The sequence below is a fragment of the Pezoporus wallicus genome, unplaced genomic scaffold (genome assembly GCF_028554395.1).
Source record: "Pezoporus wallicus isolate ANWC-B61680 ecotype Strahan unplaced genomic scaffold, APGP_CSIRO_Pwel_v1 contig_10120, whole genome shotgun sequence".
NCBI classification, from domain to species: Eukaryota; Metazoa; Chordata; class Aves; order Psittaciformes; family Psittacidae; genus Pezoporus; species Pezoporus wallicus.
The window spans coordinates 245,086-271,520 of NW_026638516.1; the positions used below are offsets into that span (position 1 = coordinate 245,086).

Below are 26,435 nucleotides of genomic sequence, written 5' to 3' on the forward strand. Positions count from 1 at the left end.
AAGTTATTCCTAATCTCCATGTAACCCTCCCCGGTGCAGCTTGAGGCCAGTTCCTCTTGTCCCATCCCTTGTTCCTTGGGAGCAGAGCCCAGCCCCTCCTGGCTCCATCCTCCTGGCAGGCACTTGGAGGGAGCCATCAGGTCCCCCCTGAGCCTTCTCCAGACTGACCCCCCCAGGTCCTTCAGCCCTTCCCCATCACCCCTGTGCTCCAGGCCCTGCTCCAGCTCCATTCCCTTCTCTGGCCCTGCTCCAGCACCTCAAGGTCTCTCTTGCAGCGAGGGGCCCAGAGCTGAACACAGGATCCGAGGTGCAACCTCACCAGTGCCCAGTGCAGGGACACAATCCTTGCCCTGGTCCTGCTGCCACACTGGTGCTGATACATCAGTGTATCATGTGTGTGTGGGTGCCGTTGGCTTCTCAGCTGCCTGGGCACAAACTGCTCATGTTTGGCTCTGTCAATCAGTACCCCCAGGTCCCTTTCCATGAGCAGCTTTCCAGCCACTCTTACCCAAGCCTGGAGCATTGCATGAGGTTGTTGTGGCCCAAGTACAGGAACAGGCACTGAGCCTTGTTGAACCTCATCCCCATGGATCCAGCCTGTCCAGATCCCTCTGAAGAGCCTCCTGCCCTCCAGCAGATCAGCACTCCCACCCAGACTGGTGGTGTCTGCAAACTTACTGAGGGTGACCCTGATCCCCTTATCCAGATCATTGATAGAAAGATTAAACAGAACTGGCCCCAGTCCTCAGCCCAGGGGACCACTGCTTGTGGCTGGTGCCAACTGGATTGAACTCCATTCACCACCACTCTCTGGGCTTGGCCGTCCAGCCAGTTCTTTACCCAGTGAACAGTTAATGAGTTTACCCATTCAAGCTATGAGCATCCATTTTCTCCAGGAGAAGGCTGTGGGAAAAGGTGTCAAAGGCTTTACTAACGTCTGGATAGAAAATATGCACAGTTCTTGCCTCATCCACTAAGTGGGTCACCTTGTCATAGAAGATCGGGTTGGTCAAGCAGGACCTGCCTCTCATAAACCCATGCTGGCTGGGCCTGATCGCCTGCTTGTCCTGCACGTGCCATGTGATGGCACTCCAGATGATGTGTTCCATGGCCTTCCCCAGCACCAAGTCAGTCTGACAGGCATGGCTGTGTCGGGGTCTGAGGAGGTAGATGTCCTTATTGAAGGTGAACAGGAAGTTGCACTGACATTTCTTAGAGGAGGCAGTTCTGGGTGAGTAGTTATCTGGGAGTTTCAGAGAATCCCAGCCTGGTTTGTGTTGGAGGGGACCTTAAAGCTCCTCCAGCTCCAACCTCCTGCCACAGGCAGGGACCCCTTCCACTAAAGCAGCTTGCTGCAAGCACCTGTGTCCAACCTGGCCTTGAGCACTGCCAGGGATGGGGCAGCCACAGCTTCTCTGGGCACCCTGTGCCAGCGCCTCAGCACCCTCACAGGGAAGAGCTTCTGCCTAAGAGCGCATCTCAGTCTCCCCTCGGGCAGGTTCAAGCCATTCCCCTTGGCCTGTCCCTACAGGCCCTTGTCCCAAGGCTCTCTCCAGGTTTCCTGGAGCCCCTTCAGGCTCTGGAGCTGCTCTCAGCTCTCCCTTTCCCAAGGCAGAGGGGCAGGATCCCCTCCCTGAGCTGCTGCTCACGCTCTGGGCTGGACCCAGCACACGGGGGTGTTCTGGGCTCAAGCGCTCACTGAAGCTGGGTCCTGGGGAGCTTCTCCTCACGCAACACCCCAAGTCCTGCTCCTTGAGGCTGAGTTACGTTCCTGCAGGGGTGATACAGGTGATGGGGAAGTTGGAGCTCCCTGTGGGGGGACATTTCCTCTCAAAGTTCCTTTACAGTGCTTGGCAGGGGCTGCCTTGGGCTGGGACAGGCACCTCATGTCATTGGAGCCTCATGTGCTGTGTGAGTGCAGGGAAATTCCCTCAAGGGCAGCACATGAGGTCTGGGTGTCCCTGTAGGAACAAGGTCTGAGCGTCTCTGTGGGAAAAAGGTCTGGTTATCCTTGTGGGAGCAAGGTGTTGACTCAGCTCTGCAGGGAGATGTGCTTCCAAGATCTCCCCACGGAGGTGAGGTTGTGTCCATCCCCAGGTGAACGGTGTGTCCCTGCACTGTGCGGAGCATCACGTGGCTGTGGAAGCTCTGCGTGGATCGGGAAGCTCCGTGTCCATGACGGTTCTGCGGGAGCGGATGGTGGAGCCGGAGAACGCCATCACCGTCACAGCGCTGCGCCCCGAGGATGACTACAGCCCTCGGGAGAGGAGGGGTGGCCTTCGCTTCCCGGAGCGGCTGGAGGGAGCAGCTCCCACCGAGAGATATTCCACCTGCCTCGTGCGCAACGAGAAGGGCCTGGGCTTCAGCATTGCTGGTGGCAAAGGCTCCACTCCCTACCGCGCTGGTGACACGGTCAGTAGTGACCCCATGGCAGGGAAGGTGCTTGATCCCAAGTCTTGGCGCTGCTGGAGCAGTGCAGGGTCTTCCTCACCCCTTGGGTGCGGAGCATGGCCGTGCAATCCGAGAGCTCTTAGGTCAGGGAAGGAGAGAAGTTCAGGAGGAGGTGGGGCTGGGGCTCACAGTCCCTGCCAGTGACATTTAATCCTCCCACTGTCCTCCTGACATATGTTCTGGGCTCTCGGCCACGTGGAGGCTTTGCTGCAGCTGGAGGTTTTGCAGAAGCCGAAGAGGGTTTGTGTGGAGTGAGAAGCAGATGGGAAGTGCCAGGACAGGGGAGGGGAAAGGGCTGGGATGTTGCTGCTGTCCTGGAGTGATTGTGGGCAGCCAGGCCGTGGTGACGGGCAGCTCGGGCTGCTCTGACCCTTGTGACTGTGTTTCAGGGGATCTTTATCTCACGGATTGCGGAGGGCGGCGCAGCCCATCGGGACGGGATCCTGCACGTAGGAGATCGGGTCATCTCGGTGAGTGGAGGCATCTCACTCAGCTCCCTGCCCTCCCTCACACTTTTCCTGCCATTACAGCTGGATTTTGAGGGTCCTTTTTTCAGCTCCTGAGCCTTCTGAGGGAACAGTTCATCTTGGTGGTCCTGCCCCTGCCTGGTGGGTGCAGTTAATGCGTCCCTTTTCCCCACACTCTCTGTGTGAGTGCTTCACCATTGAAAGCTGTGTCCTGGTGCCTCTCCAGAGCTGGTAGGACAGCCTGAGAGGGCTCTGGGCAGCACGGTGTGTGTGGTGGGAGCCCTTTGGGAGCAACTGACTGTCTCCCTGTGGGAAGCAGTGTGGCAGGGGCAGCGGAGGGAGGCTCCATGGGGTGGTGTGGAGCTGGCAGAGCATCCCATGGTGCTTTCCTATGCTTCCATGTGAAACTCCAGCCCCAGTTTCCCTTCCTGTCTGTGCTGGTGGTTTGGATCTCGCCGCTGCCTCTAACCTTGAGTCTCTGCCTCACATGTCACTTGCTCCCATCCTGCGGGAATGTCTGCTGAGCCTCCTGACCCTCTTCCCAAGTTGCATGCTGCCTCCGAGGGAAGGCTCCTGCATCCTGCTGCTGGTGGTGGGTTTCTGGTCCAGCTCTTGTGGTAAGAGCATGTGTTACCACAGAGCTGGCGTGAGTAAACACTGATACAGCCTTGTCAGTGCTGGCTTCTGTCTGCTCTATCCCTAGGCTGGGGGCTGTGTTATATTTGCTCTGGCACATAATTTCAGTGGAGCTCTGGCCCAGGTGTGGCACTGGTGTCATGGCAGAGACTTGGACTTGTGCAGCATCTCTCCCCACATCTAGTGCTCCCCTCTTCTCCCCAGATCAAGCCTTGACTTTAATGGTTGTCAGCCTAAATGTTTTGATCATTGTGTGATGCTCCGCTGGTACAGAGACATGACTGAGAGGCATAATTGCAGACACAGAGCCTATCACGTGGCACTGATTTGCTCTACCTGTGGCTGGAAGAAAACAAAGGACCACAGAGCAGAGTCAAAAGTCAAACCTTTCCACCCCCCATTAGCAGCTCTATTTATATCTGGGGGGAGCTTCGTAGGAAAAGCTGATGCAATTCCCTAGTTAGAGCTTGCAGTGTCTTCAGACTGCAGTGTCTGGGCTCAGGGCTCACACAGCTCAGGGCCTTTGCTAGATGTGGATGAAGCATTGGTGGCTTTAGTCCTCTCTCAGCCCCCGCAACAGTGATGAGTTCTGGCATAGCTAGAAATATGCCCATGCTGGAGAACACAGTCCTTTGCTCTCAAGGGCGTTACCTGTGCTGAAGTGTGTGTAGTCGTTCAGAGTTTGGAGCTGAGCATTAGCTGCAGCTCAAACTTGTGCTCAGTTATGATGGGAGCAGGAGCAAACCAATTATCCTCCAGGAGAACACTTCCCTGCTCTGGACTATTCACACAACTTGCATGCCTTCCAGCAAGTGTTTGGCTGTTGCTCCTCCAGCAGCTGTGTCTCTGGGCAGCAGTTGCCTTAACGCCTTTTCTGCTGGTGGGGTTCCCTGCTAAGGGTGATACCAATCATTTAGTGTTACATCCTGAGGCCTCTCGTATCTTCAGTGACATTTGTCCTCCAGAGTTATCTACTCTCTGTAAGATGAGTGTGAGCAGCTCTCTGAGTTCTGCTGTCTCTGGTGAAACCTGGTGCTAGGTTGGAGCTGTGGAGCTGTGCTGGCCCAGTGATGTTGAGTGTTCTCTTCAGAGCAGTGCCCTTATAGCGTCATGGGAATCCCCTGTTTACCACAACTCTTTTGAGGCAGTGGTTGCCCATTTATATTGGAAAGCTTTTCAGGATGTGATGATTCCTGGGATGTGCAGTGCAGGTTGCGTGTGTTCCCCTGGGTCTGCATGGGGAGAGCAGGAGGGGCTTTGTTAGCATCATGTAATTATAGAATGGTTTTGGTTAAAGGGACCTTAAAGCTCCTCCAGTTCCACTCCCTGCCACGGGCAGGGACCCCTTCCACTAGAGCAGCTTGCTGCAAGCCCCTGTGTCCAACCTGACCTTGAGCACTGCCAGGGATGGGGCAGCCACAGCTTCTCTGGGCACCCTGTGCCAGCGCCTCAGCACCCTCACAGGGAAGAGCTTCTGCCTCAGAGCTCAGCTCAGTCTCCCCTCTGGCAGGTTCAAGCCATTCCCCTTGGCCTGTCCCTACAGGCCCTTGTCCCAAGGCCCTCTCCAGGTTTCCTGGAGCCCCTTTAGGCACTGGAGCTGCTCTAAGGTCTCCCCTTAAGGAGCCTTTTCTTCAGGCTGAACCAGCCTGGCTCTCTCAGCGTGGCTCCAGAGCAGAGCTGCTGCAGGACAGGATACAGGTGGTTTCATAGGTTCTGCAGGCAGAAGCCCATTTCCAAAGCCATACTCTCCTAGTCATGCCTCAGTTCTCACTTTTCCAAAGGGTTATTGTTTTCTTAGGAAAAGCAGTACAGCACAGCCTCATACTCTTCCCCTGTGCTCTAAATCATCCTGGACTTCTCTGCAGGGGAAGGACTGGGATAGCTCCTTTTACTTTCTTAAGGGAGCTTTGAGTACATGGATTGAAGAGCCCAGCCTGGATCTCCCTTCAGAGTTAACACCCACAGAACTCACCAGTGACTGACTACTAACTCCCCACCTTTCTAAGTATTATATTGCAGTGTGTCTTGAGAGTCATCATGAGAATCTTGAGGTTCATTTGGGTAGTGGAAGACTTGGTCAGGAAGCTGCAAGGGGGAAATGTTGAAGAGTTTCTATTGTGGAATGGGAATCCAGCAGGGAAAGTGCAGAACTGGGAGCAGTGCCTAAGGGCAGCTGGTTTTTGGGAATAGGACTGGAAGCAGACTGAAGTAAACTGATTCTGGGGGATTTGGGGCAGCAGTAGCACCAGGCAGCACATGGGATCCCAGTGAGAGCTGTCTGATTGCTGAGGAATTTGGCAGAGTAATATAACTCCTTGGCACATGGAAAAACGTGTGGAGCAGGGAAGGACAGACGAAAGTCCCCCTTTCTCTGGGGACTTAGGTAGCTGAACTGCACTGGTTGGCCTTATTTTCTTGCAAAGCAGAGACTTAGCAATAAAGACCCCTGCAAACCACCTGTCCAGAAGCTGGGAAGGCATCATGATTGCCAGGTGATGGAGAAGTTAGTGAGAGGGGCTGTTACATATGCTATTCCTCTGACTCAGGATGTTGTGTGTCCCTGTTCACTAGCCTGGGGAAGTATCACTGGATACTTTTGCTCTGACCAAGTCTGACCATTCTCATCTTCTTGTCAATGGCAGAAAATGACAGTGGGGATGTGTAAGGTCAGGAGCAGAAGCTGCTGCGGCAAGTCTGTCTGGGGAGTATTTGGACCTTGGTCTGGTGATGAAAACCTGGGACCAACCCTTTTCTGCTTGTCATCTTGGTTAAAAATCAGTGTATCAGGTAGACAGGAGGACGCAAGGGATCCCCCTTCCCAGTTCACTGGACACAAGGCTGCCACTATTCCCTGTTCCCAGGTCCAGCCATCAGGAAGGCTATATGCAGATTCCAGAGATGAAACATCCTGCAGCCATGGCTGGCCAGATTCACACAGACAAGAATGGGGACAGCACCTTCACAGACACCCACATAAGCACAAGCACAAGCAGATCCTTACAGGGCATGAACAACACAGACAACCCTGTTCCTGTCCTCTGGCTTATCATAGAATCATGGAATGGTTTGGGTTGAAAGAGACCTTAAAGCTCCTCCAGTTCCAGCCCCTACCACGGGCAGGGACCCTTTCCACTGGAGCAGGGTGCTCCAAGCCCCTGTGTCCAGCCTGGCCTTGAACACTGCCAGGGATGGGGCAGCCACAGCTTCTCTGGGCACCCTGTGCCCATGTCTCAGCACCCTCGTGTACCACTGGAGTGATTCCATTAATGGTCCATCTGTGAGTGTCTCGAGTCTTTTGTCCCCACATCTGTGTCTCGCTGAGCTCTCTGCACTCGTGTGTTAATTTATTATCTCTCCTGCTTATTGCCTTGTCTCTTGTGCTCAGCAGCCATTACCCAGGTACCTTCACATCCTTCCCCTTCCTGCGTGCCTGGGCAGGCTGGAATTGCCTCCACATCCTTATGCTCCTCCTCTATGGCTGGTGCCAAAGGTGTCATGTTTGGGACATCCTTTGTGTAGAGGAGGTGCTGTGGGGCTGAGAGTTCCATGTCTGTGTCCACATAGTGTGGGGTGTCTTTGTCTGTCTTCTTCCATGTCATGAGCAGGTTGGGTGAAGGGGTGGTGATGGAGGTTCTGGACAAAGCCTTGTAGGCTGTTTGCAGTCAGCGTTGTCCAGAAGCTGTTCCTGGGAGAAGCTGGGGAGTAACTGCAGTATTTCTGGGAATCAGGCTACTTGCTGTGCCTCTTACAAAGTCACATTATTATTTCATCAGCTGATCAGACTCCATCTCAACAGCTGTATTTTCATGCCCTCAGAGTTCATTTTGGGAAGCTTTTCCAGAACCTGAGGACTAGAAACCTTGTAATTTTCAGCTTCAACTTTGTCATGGCAAGTTCCATCCTTCGGCAGTGTTTTAGCTCAGCTCTCCTCTCAGCATTCTGGCCCTCAGACATTGATGGAGAGCAGCCCCATCCTTTCTGGTGCTTTGGGTTCCCAGGCAGGCTAGTTTAGATGTTAATGTAGAAAGGCTGTTCCCTGCCTCTCGCAGCAGCTTTTCTCTGTGCATCCTGTGAACTTACATTAGATCATTCTTGTGCGTGTGAAGGATGAGAATCGAACACAGGTTCAGCTGAGTTCTCTTCAGTGTTTGGTCTGAATGTCTTTGGCTTCCCTGTCTGTTCTGGAAGTGCCTCTTTGTCTTTCACTGATATCACAGGTTGTATTCTTGAAATTATTTAGCAGAGTATATTGGCTAATGGGTTCTTGTCCAAAAGAATTCCAGTTTTCCCTGTGTGTCCACACTTGGTCACTGTGGATCAGCAGTCTCTTTCTCAGCCCTTCCAAGTGTTTTCAAACCTGGGCTCCACTTTTTATGGCTTAAAACTGACATTTTTCCCCAGCCCACCATGACCTTGCCCAGCACTGGCAGCCCAGTGACAAGTCCTGGCACATCAGCTCATGCTCTCCAGTGCCTGTGTCTGGGCTTTTGGAGTGATTGATGAGCTCAAATGGCTGAGTGCAAAGGCAGCTGATGCTATGGCACATTAGTGTGCAGTGGCATCATTGTGGGAATCGTTTTGTCTTCTTCCCATGTTGAGATCTCTGGAGCCATTCCTTTAATGTACTCTCTTGGGCTTCTTTTGCCGTGACCAAGTAGGAAAGCTGGAATGCAAAGCCTGGAAGGAGTGGCAGCGACTCCTGGTAGTGCTGAGCCACAGCATAGTCAGGGTAATAGCCAGGTTTGTGGTGCTCCAGGAGGTACAAGGGGCAGTGTACTTGGTCTTCATGATCCCCTGGAGCATCACTGATGCCTTTAGGGTTTGAAGGTGTACAGGGAAGGTGAAAAAGGGGCTAGTAAGCTGCCTAGAAAGGGACTGTGGTCAGGTGGAATCAGCAGACGCCTCTTCCGTTTGCAGTTAGGAAGGAGTGGGGTAAGTTACAAGGTGCTCTGGGGAGCGGGCTCTTGAGAAGGGGCAGTTCCAGCAAGACACAAAAATACACCCTTGGGGTGCTTGGCTACGTGTTAAATGGCAGGGTGTACTCGGGCCACGGTCTGACGCTGAGTTTGCGGGTTGTTCTAGATCAATGGGGTAGACATGACAGAAGCCAGGCATGATCAGGCAGTAGCGCTGCTTACCGCATCCTCCCCCACCATCGCGCTGCTGGTAGAGAGACAGGGTGTGGAGCAGCTCAGCGACGGAGATGCGCCCGGCGCGGCACGGGCACGGATGCACTCACCACCACCGCCCCCCGGCCCTGGCCCCGGGGACAGCCCACACGAGGATGCACCAGTGCCGCTGAAGAACCACCTCTCCAAAGGGATGGAGGATCAGTATCCCATCGAGGTGAGGGTCTGCTGGAATCACAGAACCGTGGAATGGTTTGGGTGGAAGGAACCTGGAAGCTCAACAATTTCCAACCCCCTGCCATGGGCAGGGACCCCTTCCACTGGAGCAGGGTGCTCCAAGCCCCATCCAACCTGGCCTTGAGCACTGACAGGGATGGGGCAGCCACAGCTTCTCTGGGCACCCTGTGCCAGCGCCTCAGCACCCTCACAGGGAAGAGCTTCTGCCTAAGAGCTCAGCTCAGTCTCCCCTCTGGCAGGTTCAAGCCATTCCCCTTGGCCTGTCCCTACAGGCCCTTGTCCCAAGGCCCTCTCCAGGTTTCCTGTAGCCCCTTTAGGCACTGGAGCTGCTCTCAGGTCTCCCCTTCAGGAGCCTTCTCTTCTCCAGGCTGTAGCAGCCCAGCTCTCTCAGCCTGGCTCCAGAGCAGAGCTGCTCCAGCCCCCTGGAATATGGGATAGTATAATCTTGAATAATTTTTATTTGAAATATCAGTACTCTGATGAGGCCTGGCAGCTGTGTTACTGGGGTGTGGAGAATTAAAAGGGAACCCTCTTGTTCTATGGGTACTTACCTTGTGCTCACACCTGCAAAACATCCCTGACTCCGTGTTTTTCAGTGTTTGTGCTCCTTACAGTATCCCTTATTACCTTTGACTCTGCTGCTTGTTCCCTCCAGGAAATTCATCTTGTGAAGGCAGGTGGTCCCCTGGGACTCAGCATTGTCGGAGGCAGTGACCATTCAAGCCATCCATTTGGGATTCATGAACCTGGTGTCTTCATTTCAAAGGTAGAGTCTGAGCTCTTTAGTTATTGGGTTAAGATGAAGGATTTTGATGCAAGAGTCTGAGAAGTACAGCATAGGCTGAAAACGTGGGGTGTGGGAAGGATGTGTACACACGTGAAATGCTTATACCAGACATGCTGCTTCTGTTGTAGGAGTCTAAATGGCATGTAGAAGCCTCTGAAGGTGAGCTGTTTGGGGAGAGTTAGCTTTTGAACTTGCTGAGCTTGTGTTAGCTTTTCATGAATGCTGGAAAGCTGCAGGTACACAAAGCCAGTGGTCACGCAGCGAGTGTTCATGGGGTTCAGGTGAAAATGGTAATATGATAATAAGACTATATTGAATTAAAGCAAATCTTCCTTCATTCTTTGCCAGTGTTCACAAATTGGGGAGCTTGGGTTGCAGAGAGAGAAATCAAAACAGGCCTCAGAGGATGTTGAAGAACAGCCATGGGACACAATCAGTGTCTCTCCAAGGACAGATGGACTTCCCTTCTGTGGTTGTAATATCAATGCCTCTTTGTAGGTGATTCCCCGTGGACTGGCATCTCGCAGTGGGCTCCGGGTAGGGGACAGGATCCTGGAGGTAAATAGCATTGACCTGCGCCATGCTACCCACCAGGAAGCAGTCAATGCCCTGCTCTCCAACACCCAGGAGCTGACCATGCTAGTGAGGCGAGATCCACCACCACCGGGTATGCAGGTAGGTTCTGAGTAGAACTGGGGAGCGTCACACTCCTCTTTATAGAAGGAACACTTTTGAAGACAGTTTCTGATCTAGCTGGAAGTCTGGGACTAGGATACAATCAAACTTCCAGTTGAAATTGCCTCATCTCTTGGCAGAACCCAGTCTCTAGTAAGTATTTGTCTAGTTGAGGACTGTGGAAGGTCTCTTGCCATGCCTATGTGATGCTGTGATCAGAAAGTGATCAGATTTCATGAAGACCAGACTTGAAGAGGAGACAGAAAAGAGCAGAGCCTCATCACAAAAATAAACTGTGCCCGATGAGTGCAAGGTCAAATTCAGGTCCTTTTCAGGGTGTTTAGAATATGACCAGCTACTAGGAGTGTTTCGTCTACAATTTCAGTCATGTCTTGATCCAGAAACAAGGAGACCTGTTCTGTGTTCACAGGAAATATGCATTGAAAAGGCTCCAGGAGAAAAGCTGGGCATCAGCATCCGGGGTGGAGCAAAAGGTCACGCTGGAAACCCGTTTGATCCCACTGATGAAGGCATCTTCATTTCTAAGGTAAGGTACCAGACACTAACTCTGCACTTGGCTGCATGTAAGGACTGCTAGGGAAAAGGGAATGCCTATGGATTTGATGTGCTCTCTCCACTTTTCACTGGGTACATCAGTTCTCCTGGAGTATTCTAAATCCACTGAAGGAGATCATCTCTTTGCCTTTATTTTGCCTCGTGTTTCTTCTCTTGACTTTATTTGTTTTCTGTCACATGAATCCACATATCTTTCCTTTTCCCCTCCATTCTTGTTGCTTTCCCAAGTGCTTATGGCCTTCCTGCTCACTAAAACCATCATGGTCTCCTTTCCTTACAATCAAAATATTATGAATTGCTCACCTTTCTCCTGTGCAACACACTGTGTGATTCTGTTCCATTTCCTTTGTGAATGACAGCCTGTGTGCATGCTAATTTGGCATGTCCCTTTTCCCCAAGAAATACCACATATTTTCTTTTCAACAATATCCTATATAAGCTTATGATCCTCCTGACCTTTACCAAAAAATATTGCCTCTTCTTTCCTGCTAGCACAGAGCATAGTGATAAATGGTGTCATTTTTGGTCTTGCTGCTGGCCAAAAGGGGACTCTGGATGTTCACATTAATGTCACTGGTTCCCTCTTTAACTCATATAGTAAGGTAGAAATTGTGCTCTAGCTCTAGAAGTCTTAATAGTCACAGAATCACAGAGTGGTTTGGGGTTGGAAGGGACCTTAAAGCTCATTCATGCCATTGGCAGGGATGCCTTCCACTAGAGCAGGTTGTTCCAAGCCCCATGCAACCTGGCCTTGAGCACTGACAGGGATGGGGCAGCCACAGCTTCTCCGGGCACCCTGTGCCAGTGCCTCAGCACCCTCACAGGGAAGAGCTTCTGCTAAGAGCTCAGCTCAGTCTCCCCTCTGGCAGGTTCAAGCCATTCCCCTTGGCCTGTACCTACAGGCCCTCGTCGCAAGCCCCTCTCCAGGTTTCCTGCAGCCCCTTTAGGCACTGGAGCTGGAGCTGCTCTCAGGTCTCCCCTTCAGGAGCCTTCTCTTCTCCAGGCTGCCCCAGCCCAGCTCTCAGCCTGGCTCCAGAGCAGAACTTCCCCAGCCCTCGCAACAGCTCCGTGGCCTCCTCTGGACTCACTCCAACAGCTCCACATCCCTCTTGTGCTGGGGTCCTGTCGTGGTTTAAGCCCAGCTGGCAACCCAGAACCACGCAGCCGCTTGCTCACTCCCCCTCCTTCACTCCCAGAGGGATGGGGAGCAGAATCAAAAGAACGTTACTCCCACGGGTTGAGATAAGAACAAACCAGTAACTAAGGTATAACACAAACCACTACTGCTACCACCAGTAATAATAATGATAAAGGAAATAACAAGGGAAGAGAATACAACCGCTCACCACCTGCCAACTGATACCCAGCCCGACCAAGCAGTGATCTAGCTCTTCCGAGTAACTCCCCCCAGTTTCTATACTGGCCATGACGTGCTGTGGTATGGAATACCTCTTTGGTAGCTTGGGTCAGGTGTCCTGTTTCTGCTTCTGCTTCCTCCCGGCTTCCCCTCCTCCCTGGCAGAGCATGAAACTCAGAAAGTCCTTGGTCAGAGTCAACATTACTGAGCAGCAACTAAAACCATCAGTGTTATCAGTGCTGTTCCCAGGCTGAAAGTCAAAAACACAGCACTGCACCAGCTACTAAGAAGCAGAAAAATGGCTGCTACTGCTGAACCCAGAACAGGTCCTGATTCCTCGCTGAATGGTGGACACTCAGAGTTGCCAGTTAACCCTTTCTAATAATTGGCTGCCTTCACAGAAATACTCATCATTTGTTATTACTTGGGTATAGTTTCTTTAGCTGAGTTTTAAAAGAGGAAATTCACTCTATCAAAGCAATAGTTGCACACTGAGCTGCAATATTTGTAATAGCAGTAAAAGAAAACTTGAGTTTATTGTAACTTACAGTTATTTTTAATGATTAGAATCATAGAATAGTTAGGGTTGGAAAGGACCTTCAGATTATCTAGTTCCAGCCCCCTGCCATGGGCAGGGACACCTTCCACTAAACGATGTCACCCAAAGGTATCATTAGGTGTCATTAGCTTTGGGTTTATTTCCTTCAGGGGGTTGGGGAGGTTTGCATGTTAGCTCCATTGCAGGGTTAGTTTACACCCCCCACTTTTTATTCTCACTAGTGGTTGTTTTGGCCTGTGGAGCAGCAAAGCTCTGAGCTCTTCTGCTCTCCCTTATCTGTGTCACATCAGCTTGATCTCTCCTATCTGTCCTAACCCTGGTGATTTCCTGCTTCTCCCATTTAGGCTGTATATTTCCAGTAACTGAGAGACAAGGTAGTGCTTTTGCTTCCCCCTCCCCTGTGATGTCTTGATTTCCACTTTCTGTCTCCTGAGTTTTCCTTAATTTGTATTTCCATTGAGTCCCTTAATTGTCATTTTTTCTTAAAGTTACAATGAGGTTTTTCCTTGGTAAAGCTTCTCAGTAAAGTGTTAGGAGTTGAAGACTATGAGTGGTATAAATTAGATCTACAGGTTGAAATCCATGGTGTGTCTCAGTGGGGATCGCTCAGTGTCCCTCAGGGATGTATCAATAGTACAGATGGCAGTTGGCTTTAAGGACATTTTTCCTACATTAACTTCACCTCCTCCCATTATTTCTGGGTGTTTTACTCTCACACTATGCACTTGCTGTCCCTGGAAAAGAAACTGTGAGTACTTGGTCTTGTTCTGTTCAGCTGCATGTGACCATTTCTGTGCATGTACACACACTCACTTCCATGTTTTCCTTCACAGCCCTGAGGAATCATGTGCAGTGTGCATGGCTGCTTCCCCTCGCCCCAGTCCTTAAAGCAAGAAGTGGTGCAGCATGTTTTCTCTCTTTTTATAGGCACTTTATTAAACATGTATCCGTTGGGTTTTCTCCAAAGCAGCTCTCATCAATCCCATACACCCTCATGCCTTTGCTTTGGTTTGGGGGTTTTTGCCTCTCTGGGTCCAGCAATACATGGTGTGCAGTATCCTTCCTTCCTTTCTTTCCTTCCTCTGATGTTACCTGTGCCTCCACCCCACACTGACAACCAGCCGCATAGGTCCTTGCATTTCCTACCCCCAGCCACCAACTGCGTGTGCCCTTGTGCTCTCCTTAGCCTCTTGTTGTAGCCCCACAGACTTGCTTGAGATCCCTGGCGCAGACACACTCTTTCTGCGAAGCCCTGGTGTAGCACTGCCCATCACTCTCCTTGGAAAGCTTGGTCACGTTGTCCTTCGGCTTTGAGGCTGGGCCTTTGAACTGAAGCTGTTCGTTTGCCTTTGCTGTTCCTGGTGAGGTCTGTTGAGATGCCAGATGTACCCACATCTCCATTTCCAGCCTGACTCTGTACATGCCATTTTGTTCCAGGCTCTTTGCTTTCCCATTAGAAAAAGCAATGCCTGATGGTGATTCTCTTCCTTTCCCTAAGGCACTTGAAGTTGTATCTGGTATTTCTGTTAGTTCCTGGTAGCAGCTTCTCCTGTCAGCACTGTTCAGTTTTTTCTCACTTCCCCAGCTCACATCTTTCTCCAGAGCCTTGGTTTGCTTGTGTTTGGGGGTTTGTTTTTTTTCTTTCACTCTATGCCCACAGCTAGTCCTGTTTTCCTGTTACAAAAGGAAAACGAAGACTAAAACTCCTTGACTTTCCTGTCTTTGTCTTGGTGCCAGAGTTTGCACTTGCATTTCATTCTCTCCTCAAACATACCTGGATGCTTGCACTCTTTCAGACAAGCTGTGACTTTCATGTTCCTTATCAATGTACTGCATGTAGTTGCTTTCCCTATGACTGCTTGTGTATGTGAGGTAAGTGGGAGTTCCTGTCACTTGCTGAGGAAGGAAAACAGGAGTTAGACAAAATTTCCCTGAAAGAGAGGCTGGAAATCAGACGGGCATCATTATTGGTTGCTCCTGTCTCTGCCTCAGTTATCTTTATCCATGAAAGTTATCCCTGTCCCATTTTCTGCCTCTCTCTCAATAAGAAATTCCTCCACTTTCCTTTCTGTGAAGATGACTTGGGAGCAAGAGCTTGCTTCCTCACCCACTGCACTGACAAAACAAAAGCAGTTTCTTTCCTTGGAACAACACATTCCAAATAAAAATTCTTTTCATCTCCCAGAATAAATTCCTTCCAGACCTCTTTCCTTTACCAAACTGTTCACGTTCTTCCTTTTCTGCTCTTTCTGTAACTAGATGTAAGTACTTTCAGATGCTTTCCCTGACATGTAGCTGCAGCCTTTCCCCCTGTCTCCTTTGGATCCCGTCCTCTTTCATCCCTTCTTCCCAGTGGTTCCCAAGCTCTCTGATCCTCTCTTAACCTCCTTTGGTGACATCTCGATTCCCCGCATTGTGTTCCAGGTGAGCTCCTCTGGGGCTGCAGCCCGGGATGGCCGTCTGAAGGTGGGAATGCGGATCCTGGAGGTGAACCATCAGAGTTTGCTGGGGATGACACACACGGAAGCTGTGCAGATCCTCCGAAGTGTGGGTGACGCGCTCCTCGTGCTGGTGTGTGATGGCTTCGATCCCAAGGCTGCAGCTGCCATTGAGGTGAGGACTGAAGTGCAGGGTGCCCTTGCAGTGACCAGTGCCACAGGGATCCTATCTCTTTCTTCAGAGAAGATTCCTGGATTTTTCCAGCTGTTTGCTGTAGGTTATTTTTGGTTGATTGGGTTTTGGTTTTGAGGTCCCAGTCTCACCGTCTGGTCTCCTGCGCTATGAACTGGAGGTGATTGCCAGTTCATAAAAGCAACAGTATCAAGAGACTGTCTTTCGTGCTGCTTATAGAACTGTTCACAATGTCCCTGCACTGGTTGGAAGGGGAGTGTTCACACTAGTTTTCTCCAGGCTATTTATGCCTGCTTTTTCTTGTGCCAATGTACATTGCAAGCAAATTGTCTGTTTATTGGTGCCTTTCCCCCCAGGGAAGCACTTTCCCATAGCAGCCCTGTGCTTTCACAGCTTACTTTTTTCAGGGTTTAGCAAGTAAGCATTTTTATTCTCCACTGGAATATATACCCAGTCACTGGTCACCTTATTCCCTGGCTGTACCTGGTTCTACTTAAATTCATCTTTAGAGCTCAGGTTCCTTGAGGAATTGACAGGTTTCAAGCTGTGGAAAGCTCTGACTTCCCTAGGATTGATTGTTTTGGTACTCTCTGTCTGGGAGCCCAGGATATAGAGCTTGTTGTATGGCATGCTGTGGGCTTCCACCATATTTGACTGTCCTTTTGCTTTCTAGATGTCTCCAGGAATTATTGCAAACCCTTTTGCTGCTGGTATTGGGCGCAAGAATAGCCTGGAAAGTATCTCTTCTATTGATAGGGATTTAAGCCCTGAAGAACTGGAGATCCTACAGAAGGTGGGTGTTCTGGCTACAGCTGGGAGGAGGATGGGTAGTGGACTTCCTTCTTATGGGATCAGGAGTTCCCAGCACTTTTGTCAGGAATGCGCTAGGATGGGACTCAGAAGTCTTCATGAGCTTACAGATGCTCCAGGGGGAGAGAGCACTCAGTGAAGTGGCTCTAACTTTGGTCTCTCCTAGGAGATGGAAATGGTGAGAGAAGCAACTCAGTGGGAGAGAGAAGAAATGGAGAAAGTGGTGAGAGACTTTTTGTGTAGCAGAGTCTGTTCTTGGCAGCAGTTCTGCCAAGCCTGTGAGGCCCAAAGAAAATGCCACAGCTCATCTCTACCCAGTCATTCATGCTGTGGGGGCTTTGGGCCTTCCCTCCTCGTAGGGCACTGCTCACTCAGCTGCTTCTTGGCTTTGCCATCCCTCCCTTTGCACCTCTCTGGTGGAACTCTCCTGTTATTTACAGCGTTCATCTTTGTTGCCTGCTGGTACCTCCTGGCTAAGCTGCAACTTGGAGACCAATGGTCTGTTAGCTGGGAAGTGCCACATTCAGTCGGTTCTCTCTGTACAGCCCTTCATGACCTGGCAGAGCTTTTTTGAGCAAAGATGAGAACACAGAGCTCAGAGCTGCCCTGAAGTGAAGTTGTGACGCTGTGAGTCGCGCACACACTTGTGCTCCTCAGTTTACATGATCATTTTTGTGGTTCATTATGAGAGTTCTGTGTTCCAGCGTTTCAGTCTTTCACAGGGAGATGAGCAGGGCCAAGCCCTGAGAGGACTTGGGATTTCCAGTTATCTCTCTTAAAACTGTAATTTATGCAGTCAGATTCTCTTGGAAGATGAAGAGAAATGGAATTCTTCAGTGTTCTCAATTAGGAATCTGCTTCCCTGGCTCTGTTTTGCAGGTGTTTCTTCAGGTTTCCAATTCAGACAATCCTGATGTTTCTCTAGGTTCTTCCTGTAGTTATAATCACTCAGCTTGTTTCACATTTGCTGCCCCACAAGAGTGTGGTTATGTTGGAAATTCTGGATGGGGGTGATCTTTGAATTTAGTTAATATTTGAGATTTTACTTGATTTGAAAAAAATGGTCAAGGTTTTGAATAGATGATGGCACAGGCTGTAAGAGGAGACAGCAAAGAACAAGGCTAGATTAAATATGCATGTATATATTTCATATCTCTATAAGCCTGCTCTGCCTTCTGTCAGTGACTGCAGTGGGCTGTGCAGGATGTGACTTTATGGATAATTGGGGTAGAGAGACAAAAGACATTCAGTGTGTGGCAGAATCCCTTTGGAAGCTTTGCATTATCCTTGCTGGCCTACAGATTAAGCTGATGTGGGCACATGCCGGAATAAAACATGGGATTTCTGTCCTTAAGATCTGTAAGGTGTCCTGATGTTGTTTGTGATGTGTACTTAGATAGGAGATCTTCCAGTGGAATGATCTTATAGAATAATCTTAGAATCATAGAATCCCAGACTGGTTTCTATTGGAAGGGACCTTAAGATCATCCAATCCCAACCCTCTGCCATGGGCAGGGACCCCTTCCACTAGAGCAGGTTGCTTCAAGCCCCTGTGTCCAACCTGGCCTTGAGCACTGCCAGGGATTGGGCTGCCACAGCTTCTCTGGGCACCCTGTGCCAGCGCCTCAGCACCCTCACAGGGAAGAGCTTCTGCCTAATACCTGACCTGAACTTCCCCTTTCCGTTTGAACCCATCACCCCTTGTCCTGATGAAGAGTCCCTCTCCAGCATGTAGTTGAAGATGTCTCTCTTATTGCAGGGGGGGGTGGATTAAATGACCTTTAAAGGTCCCTTCCAAGCCAAACTACTCTGTGATTCTGTGAATCATTTGAGAAGGAAGGAACCGTCACAGGTCACTTGGTTCAGCTCAGAGCAGAGCCAGTTTAGATCAGATTTGGGTTTTTTTTTAATGAAATGTCTGGTTCCTTCCAGAGGAAGGAACTGAGAGTGGTTTGTTGTGGTTTCAGAAAGCCTTGTTTTGTAGTGTTACTGTTACACCAAAGGGTTTTCCTACCAGGTTTAGGTTGGCAGCATTTGGGTTTGAACACTCTCCAGGAGTCTTCAGGTACTGTGTGTCGTTACCAGCATTTCTAACACCACTAGGTGAAACAAGAGCAAGTCTGGCCCAAAACATCTGTCTGAGCAGGCTGAATGAGTTCAGTCTTAGGTGGATAAAGGCTCTTCCAAAATTTACGCTGATATAAAAATACCCCAGAGACTGTCAAAAACCAAACCAGAAAAACCTTCCCTATTGGTGATATGGCCTTGGTCATATCTCATTTCAAAAGTGCTCGTGTTACTACAATAGCTTCTGATGGAAAACTTGCACTTGACACTTTATTGCAAGGGTTAATGAAAAAGAAACCAGCTCGGCAATGACGAACCATTCAGCCATATCAGCCATAGTCAGCAATGTTTCAAAACACTGGTGGGCCTCTTCTAACAAATATCCAGTATCTCTCCTGGAGGCGGAGCAGCACCCACTCGCTGTGCTTCATCCTTCTGGGCTGTTCTGCTTTTGAAATATTGTAAAGCAATATTCTGAGATCGCAGTGACACATACTTAAGGAGCTCTGAGGTCTGTATTTCCATACACTGCCTTTTCTCCCACTGCAGCAGGGCTCAGTGTAATGAGTGTAGTATGTCCAACCTCTGCAATATGTCTGTAGGTGGTGATTACCAGAGGCCAAGACCCCCTCCAGAATCATTTGTGCCTTGAAAAGATTTCACATTTTCTGCTTCCCCTTCCATTGGGGTACAAGGAGGAGGTGGCAGCAGATGTTTCAGGCTCCTCTGACATCTTGGGATCCATGGTCAGAGACCCAAGAGCAAAGATATTTTTCTGCTGCTGCCTTTTAGCATGGCCTTGAAACCAGGATTCTGTCTCTGTTACTGGATTTGATGATTAAGTTTATAGCAGTGAAGGAGCCAGCACTGTATGGTTGCCATTGTAATAGTGGAGGAAGTTCCCACCTCAGTACGAGATGCTCAGTAAATCTGTTTGTGTCACCATTTCTGTGCCTTTTCTCTAATACCTTCAGCATTTCATGTTCAATCTTGAACAAGAGCAATAGAGATCAAATGTGTCTCCTTGTAGTGAGGTTGGGAACTGGAGAAATGGGAAGAATTTTGGCTTTGCTACACTCGTCTGTAGAGGTTTTCAGACACCGCTGTTGCACTCACTGCATCCATCTCTCAAGTTCAAGTTCAGTTCTTTTATAATTCAGTTTCTAATAGAAATACCACTAATTTGGACTCTCCACAATGCACTTCTCTATCCTAGCTCTGTAGCTGTAGTTATTTTTCTAGTCTTAATCCAGAGCTTCCCCAGATGACAAACTCTAGAGCTGAACTTCGAACATTCCACAGCTCCATCTAGCCTGGCTTGTGCTCTTGTCTCTCTTCACCTTAGGACCTCAGGGGAGGGTCACACATACAAGATCACTATCAGCATGAACACTTGGCCAGAAATAACACTTGGCCAAAATAAGCATAACCAGATTTGGGGTAGACTTTAGCTTAAGTAACCCTGAATATCCCTTTGGCTCTTGTGATCTTCCAGAGCATTAGTGTCTTCTCATGTTGCTCATTACTGTCTGGAGATCAAGGTGATGTGGGACACTGGTTTTGGCAAAGCTGAGATGCTTTTGAAGAGACGGGCCCTATCAGAATTTTTACTTAGCTCCTCTGTATTTCTCAGCTACCTTCCACCTCCCTTCCCTCCAGCCTGGAGATTTCTGGACATGGGGTTGCGGCAGTCAGGAGGGCTGCAATAAGCAACAGAACAGCAGAATGATGCTGATTTTGTCCACAGCCCTCGCCCAGCAGCACAGGGGCCAGGCAAACAGGCACAGAAGTATAAATGCACAGAAATCTTTCTTCAAGACAAGGAATGTTATGACCTTCCTCTTGCAGCTTGGAAGCAAGCCCGCAGCTGGGGCCTGTGGAATTGTTCCCTGGTCGCTCCTGTGCTCTGCTGGTGGCTGAGAGCTGACCAGCTCATTTTAGCCTGCCTTATGCTTAGACAGTTCCTGTCTCTAAGTAGAGCCTTTTGGCTGTGATGCTATTAATAAGCATGTGATTGTTTTTAGGTCTTTTTCCTTAGTTCCATAGTAACATCTAGGCCTGTGCTCTGTAGAGCTGTTTTCCCATTTCCTTCCAGCCTTTCCAGTCTGTGCTCTGTCAGGATGTCTGTTCTAGCAATAAGCAACCTTCTTCTTTCCCTCAGTGATGCTGTAGCTTGTGCTTGGGGGGAAGGGGGTGGGGGGGGGCTTTGGGGCTTTAGCTCCCTTCAAAGTTCCCCAGGAGTGACCCTGCTGAAGATCTTGGGGACATCTGCACTCTAGCCTTCAGCTGGTGACACCCTGGCTGGTGTTGTATGGGGTGTCTGTTCCCATCTGTTTTGCTGGTGATAACTCCTGCAGAATTCCAGCTCCTGTTTCCCCAGGCCCAGCATATGTGCTGGGTTTCTGCTCATCCTTTCCCTGTCCCAGCACTGCTCATGCTCCTCTATCCCCTCTCTGGAGTTCCTGCCCAGCATGGTGATGACCTCTTTCCATCTTTCTTTGCCTGTGCTGCTTGGATGCTGCTCTGACTCTGTCCTGTCTCATAGAAGGAGTGGATGCGTAGGGAGCGGGAGGCAGCCACCCAGCAGCTTGAGGAGGAGGCAGAGGTGAGGAGCACGGTGGGAGGGTTGGAGAGTCACAGAAAAGGGACACAACTGGCCTTGAAGGCCATGGAAGTCTCTAAAAGTGCTTGTTCCACATAACTTCTATTCTCCGTTTTCTGTATCCCCCCAACAGACTTGACTTTGGGGTATAAGGAAAGATACCAGAAATGAGGAAATCTGTAATGGGGTTCAGGAAGGAATGTTGAAAAACAATGGTTTGAAGTAGAAAGGCAAATGGGAAACAAAATTCAATGAAATTACACACGAAGTGTGAGTTCAGGCTGATAAAAGATACAGTAGAGGAACTGTAGATTTGCAGTCTCATGTACCTCCACATCCAGGCTGGGAGCCTTTCTGGGTGCTGTTCGGAGAAGACGGGTACGTATGCCACGTTCTCCTCTTCCCCGTGAGGGATGGACATGTACATGTGAGGCAGGAGGAATGGGGGGATCTGTGCACTGATGGGTGACCATGGGCCAGGGTATCCTGTTCTCTGCAGGATTTCTCAAGCCTGGCCCCTCTCCTGGGTGCTCATGGTTGTGTTTTTAACAATTCCAGGTTTATTTCCAGGCAGTGGGAACTTCCTGCAGAGTTTGGAGACAAGGCCTTGGTTGTAGACAAGGGTAGTTTCCTTTTAACTGCTCTTTCTGGCTGATGTAGTTGACTTCAGGCCTGATCTCTTCCTGGTGGTTGTGTTTTTGTGCTCCCCCCTCTGCAGAACATCAGCAGTGAACCTTTGAGGCTGGACTACCGGACCCTGGCCGCTTTGCCCAGCACTGGCCTACAGAGAATCAATCGCACTGTAAGTGGGGCCTGTGGGTCCGTGGGGCGGGCTGTGGTTGTTCTGTTGCCCTGTGTCCTGGGTGAGAGGTGACATCTCCACAGAGGAGAGCCAGGAAGCAGAACTGTGGTGAACTTGGATGCTGTCTGAGGCAGGAAGCGGCCACAAAACATTAGAACAAGGAAATGAGCAGAGCAGAGAGCCAGGTTGTGTTCAAATGGCCTGTGTCATTGCTGAGATGCCAAAGGAAGTGTCTCGGACCAGGCAGGGAGAACAGCCCAGCAGCAGAGGGCAAATGAATGGGAGAGGGCAGGGGGCATATCATGGAAGGAGGCAGCTACTGCAAGTTGCAGAGGAGGGAGGGGGACATTCTTCCTGACTCAGAAGATGACAGTGTTGTGTGCATGGCTTAGCTGTAAATTCATTGTGAGGTGATACTCAGAAAGGAGGAGGGATGCTGGGTGCTGATACCAGAGGTATTAAAAGAACATGAAGACCCACCTGGGACTGTGGAAGGTGAAGTGGCAGTGACTGCATGTTATGGCTTAGCCCTGACACAGCCTTGACTACGCCTCCTCTGGACCCTGCATTTTAGCCCCTGGTTTGTGGTGGCAGCTCAGCCGAGAGAAAATCTGTATTTCACAGACTTCACAGGTTACAAAGTCATCTCTCTCCGCTGTGTTGTTTAAAATCCCACCCCTCCATCCTTGCTTCCTTTGGTCATGTTTTATCTTCATCATACCTATTGCAATAGGTTTCTGTCTGCTTCTTCACATACGTTCTGTCTTCACCTCCGTTCCTTTCCTCTTTTTGCAGCAAGACCACCCTTTGCTGTCACCATCAGACTGTGTATTCCTGGCTGTTCACACAGCAAAGGAAAAGGTTTAATGTATTTTTAGCATCTCTTGGTGTAAGTCAGCAGCTGGAAACAAGGCAAAAGCCAACCCCATGCAGGCAGCTGCCTCTGCTGCTCAGCCCTGGTGTCATCCAGAGCAGTGCAGAGCAGCATTTGTGTGCAGAGCAGTCCATGTCAACCAGGAATGCTGGGTGCTGGAATGTGGGACCAAACACGCTGGAATGCCGGGCTGTATGGGCGGCATCTATAAATGTCCCATTTCAGGGGAAGAGCCGATTGGTGCCCACGCTGATCTTGTTCCAGCTGTCATTTGCTCAGCCCTGTCTTTGCTCTGATCCTGAGTGCAGGGAGATGTGGGCTGCAAGGACAGGGAGGTTCTGGCATTCCTTCAGGAGCTGCCCCTGCCCGTTGTGGTGACTGCCTGTGAGGAAGACTAGGGCACGGATCAGTGTCGTGTCCGGCCAGCAGAAAAGCACACGGTTCATTTAGCAGGTGTCAGACAGGGTGACTCAGTTATGTGACTGATGCTATTGCCTGGTTCCCATCGTGCTTTTTCTGTCTGCATATCCTTTGGTGCTGCCCAGCTCCCTGAAAAGGAGTCTCAGGCCCTGCTGTTCTCACACTGCTGAGCAGGAGCTGCAAATGGGTTGTCATGGATTGTGGGTGGAATTTGTCCTGAGGTTTCCCGAGCATGGCCCTTGCAGAAGGGGCAGATGGTGTCTGTCTTGGGTTAATCTTTATTGCTGTGTATTGAGCCTTTTGTGAGCCAGAAGAACAAGGGCTGGCTGAGCTGCAAGCCTGCTTTGTTTGTAAACCTCTAAAACCCCAATACAAAACTCCAGTTGAAAGCTGCATGGAAATGCTGATCTGGGCAATGCCCTCAGGCTGTGCCAGCTTCTCAGTCACTTGATGTCTGCAGAATTTCAGATGGCTGGGTACTGCCATCAGCTAATAAAAGAGCTATTGTAGCCTCTGTCTTCTCCATAGTACAGGCTTGAAAGCTGCAACCATGAATGACTGCTGCTAGGCACAGCAAAACATTTAGAATCATCACTGTAGGAAATGGAGAAGACTTACATCTCTCAGCAGTGTCCCCCCATGGTCAGTTCATTAACAATCTGCACTTTCTGGCCTGAATCTGTTTCTCTTCAGCTTCTTGCCATTGATTCTTTCTCTGCACTTGTCAAAGAGATTTCAAATTAGATTTGTTTCGGTGGCTGGGGCAGTGATGGATCAGAAGTGCAAATGCATTTCTTCTGCCTTTGCCTTGGCAGACGCAAGGTAAAATGTGATGGTCCTGCCTGAATGACAGAGGCAAGGCTGGGAAAAGCACATGGCATTGCCCAAATCTTTGCTTACCCCAAATGGAAACTGCTGCTTGTCTGATAAAAATAGCTCCTGTGAAGCAGGGGGAGCAAAGCCTCCTGCACTGGCACACGCTGCAGCAGCGCTGGAGGTGAAAGCGAGGGGTAGTTGGAGCTTGGTTCCCATCATTCCCATGAAGAAAACAGGGGTTGAGGCTCCCCGTCAGACTTCATGCAGGCTGGATGAGGGGTCCATCTCCACGGTGCCCTAAAGACATTGTTTGCTTTTTCGCTCTGTGCAAAGCAGTCAGCTGTGGGCCGGTGGTGTTCTCCTAGAGCCTGGCTGTGCAGTGTTGGTGCTCTTCTGCCTGCAAGGGACAGCGGTAGTGGGGCCTGCCCGGAGCCCTGGCAGACCCAGTGTGTGATGGTGGGTGCCTGGGACTGCTGCCACTGCAGCATCCCCAGTGAGCAAATAACGTTCCTGAAAGTGCTTTTTGCCTGGTGTAACTTAATTTGCACTGGACCCCTCACTGGTGTAGTTTGTGGCTGGTGTAGTTTTCTCTGGGAAAAGAAAATTGGAATTGGGAGGATTTTATTTGGGTTTTTTTGGTAGGTGTTTTTACATTGGAAAGTCACATAGCTACAAGAGCAAAATATCTAAGGGTCACACAGGCTTCATGGTCTGAGGAAACAGGATATGAGCCAGGGCCCTGCCAACGACTGCCTTAGGTTGGGCTGGGGGCTTGGGGAGGGCCCCAGACATTCCTGAGCCTCTCAGCTGCCATTGTAGTCACCACCCAGCCCTTGAGAGCTATTTTTGTGAGCTGCCATGACAGAGGAGCTGGAGAATGTGCTTTGAGCAGAAGAGCTCTTTCTGCTCCCTGGCAGGCGCTTGGGTAGAAGATTTGATCATTGCTTTCTGATTATCTCTGCTTCCCTGAAGAAGGCTTTGGCTGGGGTAACAAACTCTCTTTTATGGTATTCAAAGAAGAAAGGTCAGTGCTTCATCTTGGATGGGTACAGCTGGGCCTAGGCAGAACTGGAGCTCTGTTTTAGTCCTGCATTCAGGAAGAATGCTCAAAGGGATCTGTGCTCTGTTGGTTATTTAGCTCTCTGTTAGTTGTTGAGGTGTATTTTGATGAAGTGGAGCCATAAAAGCTTGTTTGCCTGTGCAGGTGTGATGCAAATGGGTGGCATGATGCTCTGGTGATAACTGTGTGGATAACTGTATGGAGGTGCACTGGAGGGAGGCAAGGGGTGTTCCTCTGTGTGGAACTGCTTGAAAGTATGAGGGGTGAGACAACTGAGGTTTGGCCGTGTGATGATAGAGTTGAACTGAGGATGTGCTGCAGTGAGATGGCGAGGTTGTGGTTGCACAGGTTTTGGCAGTCAGTTGCTGGAGAGCAGCGGTATGAGCTGCTGGAGTGTGGATGAGAGCTGGAAAAGTGCAGGGAGTGTGCTTGTGCCTGTCACTACTTGGTGTGTGTGTTGCATGCTGACTGTGATTCTTGGAAGGAGCATTGGGGATCACAAGAGTGGTGGTAGAGTAGAAGTGAGGAAAGGGATGGTCGTGTGGGCATTAGTACTGGAGTTCTTCTCTGCCCTGTCCTTCAGCATCAGCTCTATATTTTCTTCCTCCTCTCCTTTACTCTGTTCTCCTTATTTCTTTCTGATCCTTTTGTTTTCCTCTCAGCGTGCTCAGTATAATCAGGCCAGCTCCAGAATGGAGGGTGACTGCACTGTGCTGTCCATGCCAGTGGCACAGGACAGCCGCGATTCGTGCCCAGATCCGGCCATCGGAAGCGTGGCTGCCCTTCCTCGGGACTCAGCATCGCCCAGCGCATGCACGAGTGGGGCAGAAAAGCCCCTGCTAGACAAGCAGGACCCCGCAGGTGGCCCCGTGTCCCAGGAGCAGATGCCGGAGCAGGAATGCCTGATCGACTCCCAGCCCATCCTCTTCAGCCAGAACCCCTTCGTGGTGGCGAACCGCAGGGGCAAGGCCGGGCTGGGCGGCCCGCCGCTGGGCTATGGCAGGGGGGGAGTGCTGCAGACCAGCCTGTACTCCAAGGCAAGCTCCAGCATGGTGTGTGGCATGCAATCACGCAGGCAGGGCCGCTGGCGCTCAACTAAACCCCTCTGCATGCTCCAGTCCCGCCTAACACGAGTACTTGTGAGCGTGGCCTGCAGGGGCTGTCGGGCACTGATGGTCACTGAGATGTCTTCCAACCACTAATGAACCGGTTCCTGCCGTGTGCACTGCTGAGCCCCCTCTGAGGGGAGGCAGCCACATCGGGCAACTTCAGCAATGCCAGTCATGAGTCCAGTTCTGGTGTCCCCAGCATAAGGACATGGAGAGGTTGGAACAAGTCCATAGGAGGACTTGAGGATGATTAGGGGGCCAGAGCACCTCTGCTCTGGAGACAGGCTGAGAGCTGGGTTTGTTCAGCCTGGAGAAGAGAAGCTGCATGAAGACCTCATAGCAGCCTTCCAGTATCTGAAGGGGGCTAAAG

The 26,435-nt window shown here is 50.4% G+C and overlaps 1 protein-coding gene across 36 annotated transcripts in view; it reads left to right on the forward strand.

Annotated features, from left to right (window-relative positions):
* Positions 1-26,435, forward strand: part of SCRIB (scribble planar cell polarity protein) — a 104,503-nt gene that overhangs the window by 46,930 nt on the left and 31,138 nt on the right. For 23 of the 36 annotated variants that reach the window (XM_057411122.1, XM_057411130.1, XM_057411138.1 and 20 more), the window contains 11 exons: positions 2,098-2,412; positions 2,841-2,921; positions 8,637-8,900; positions 9,576-9,686; positions 10,206-10,382; positions 10,813-10,929; positions 15,299-15,487; positions 16,179-16,298; positions 16,482-16,538; positions 20,931-20,987; positions 21,703-21,786. In XM_057411122.1, the coding sequence (XP_057267105.1) occupies positions 2,098-2,412; positions 2,841-2,921; positions 8,637-8,900; positions 9,576-9,686; positions 10,206-10,382; positions 10,813-10,929; positions 15,299-15,487; positions 16,179-16,298; positions 16,482-16,538; positions 20,931-20,987; positions 21,703-21,786 (1,572 nt within the window). Of the gene's footprint in view, positions 1-2,097; positions 2,413-2,840; positions 2,922-8,636; positions 8,901-9,575; positions 9,687-10,205; positions 10,383-10,812; positions 10,930-15,298; positions 15,488-16,178; positions 16,299-16,481; positions 16,539-20,930; positions 20,988-21,702; positions 21,787-25,618; positions 25,994-26,435 lie in introns of all 36 variants that reach the window. The other 13 variants (XM_057411132.1, XM_057411142.1, XM_057411145.1 and 10 more) reach the window with 6 other exon arrangements.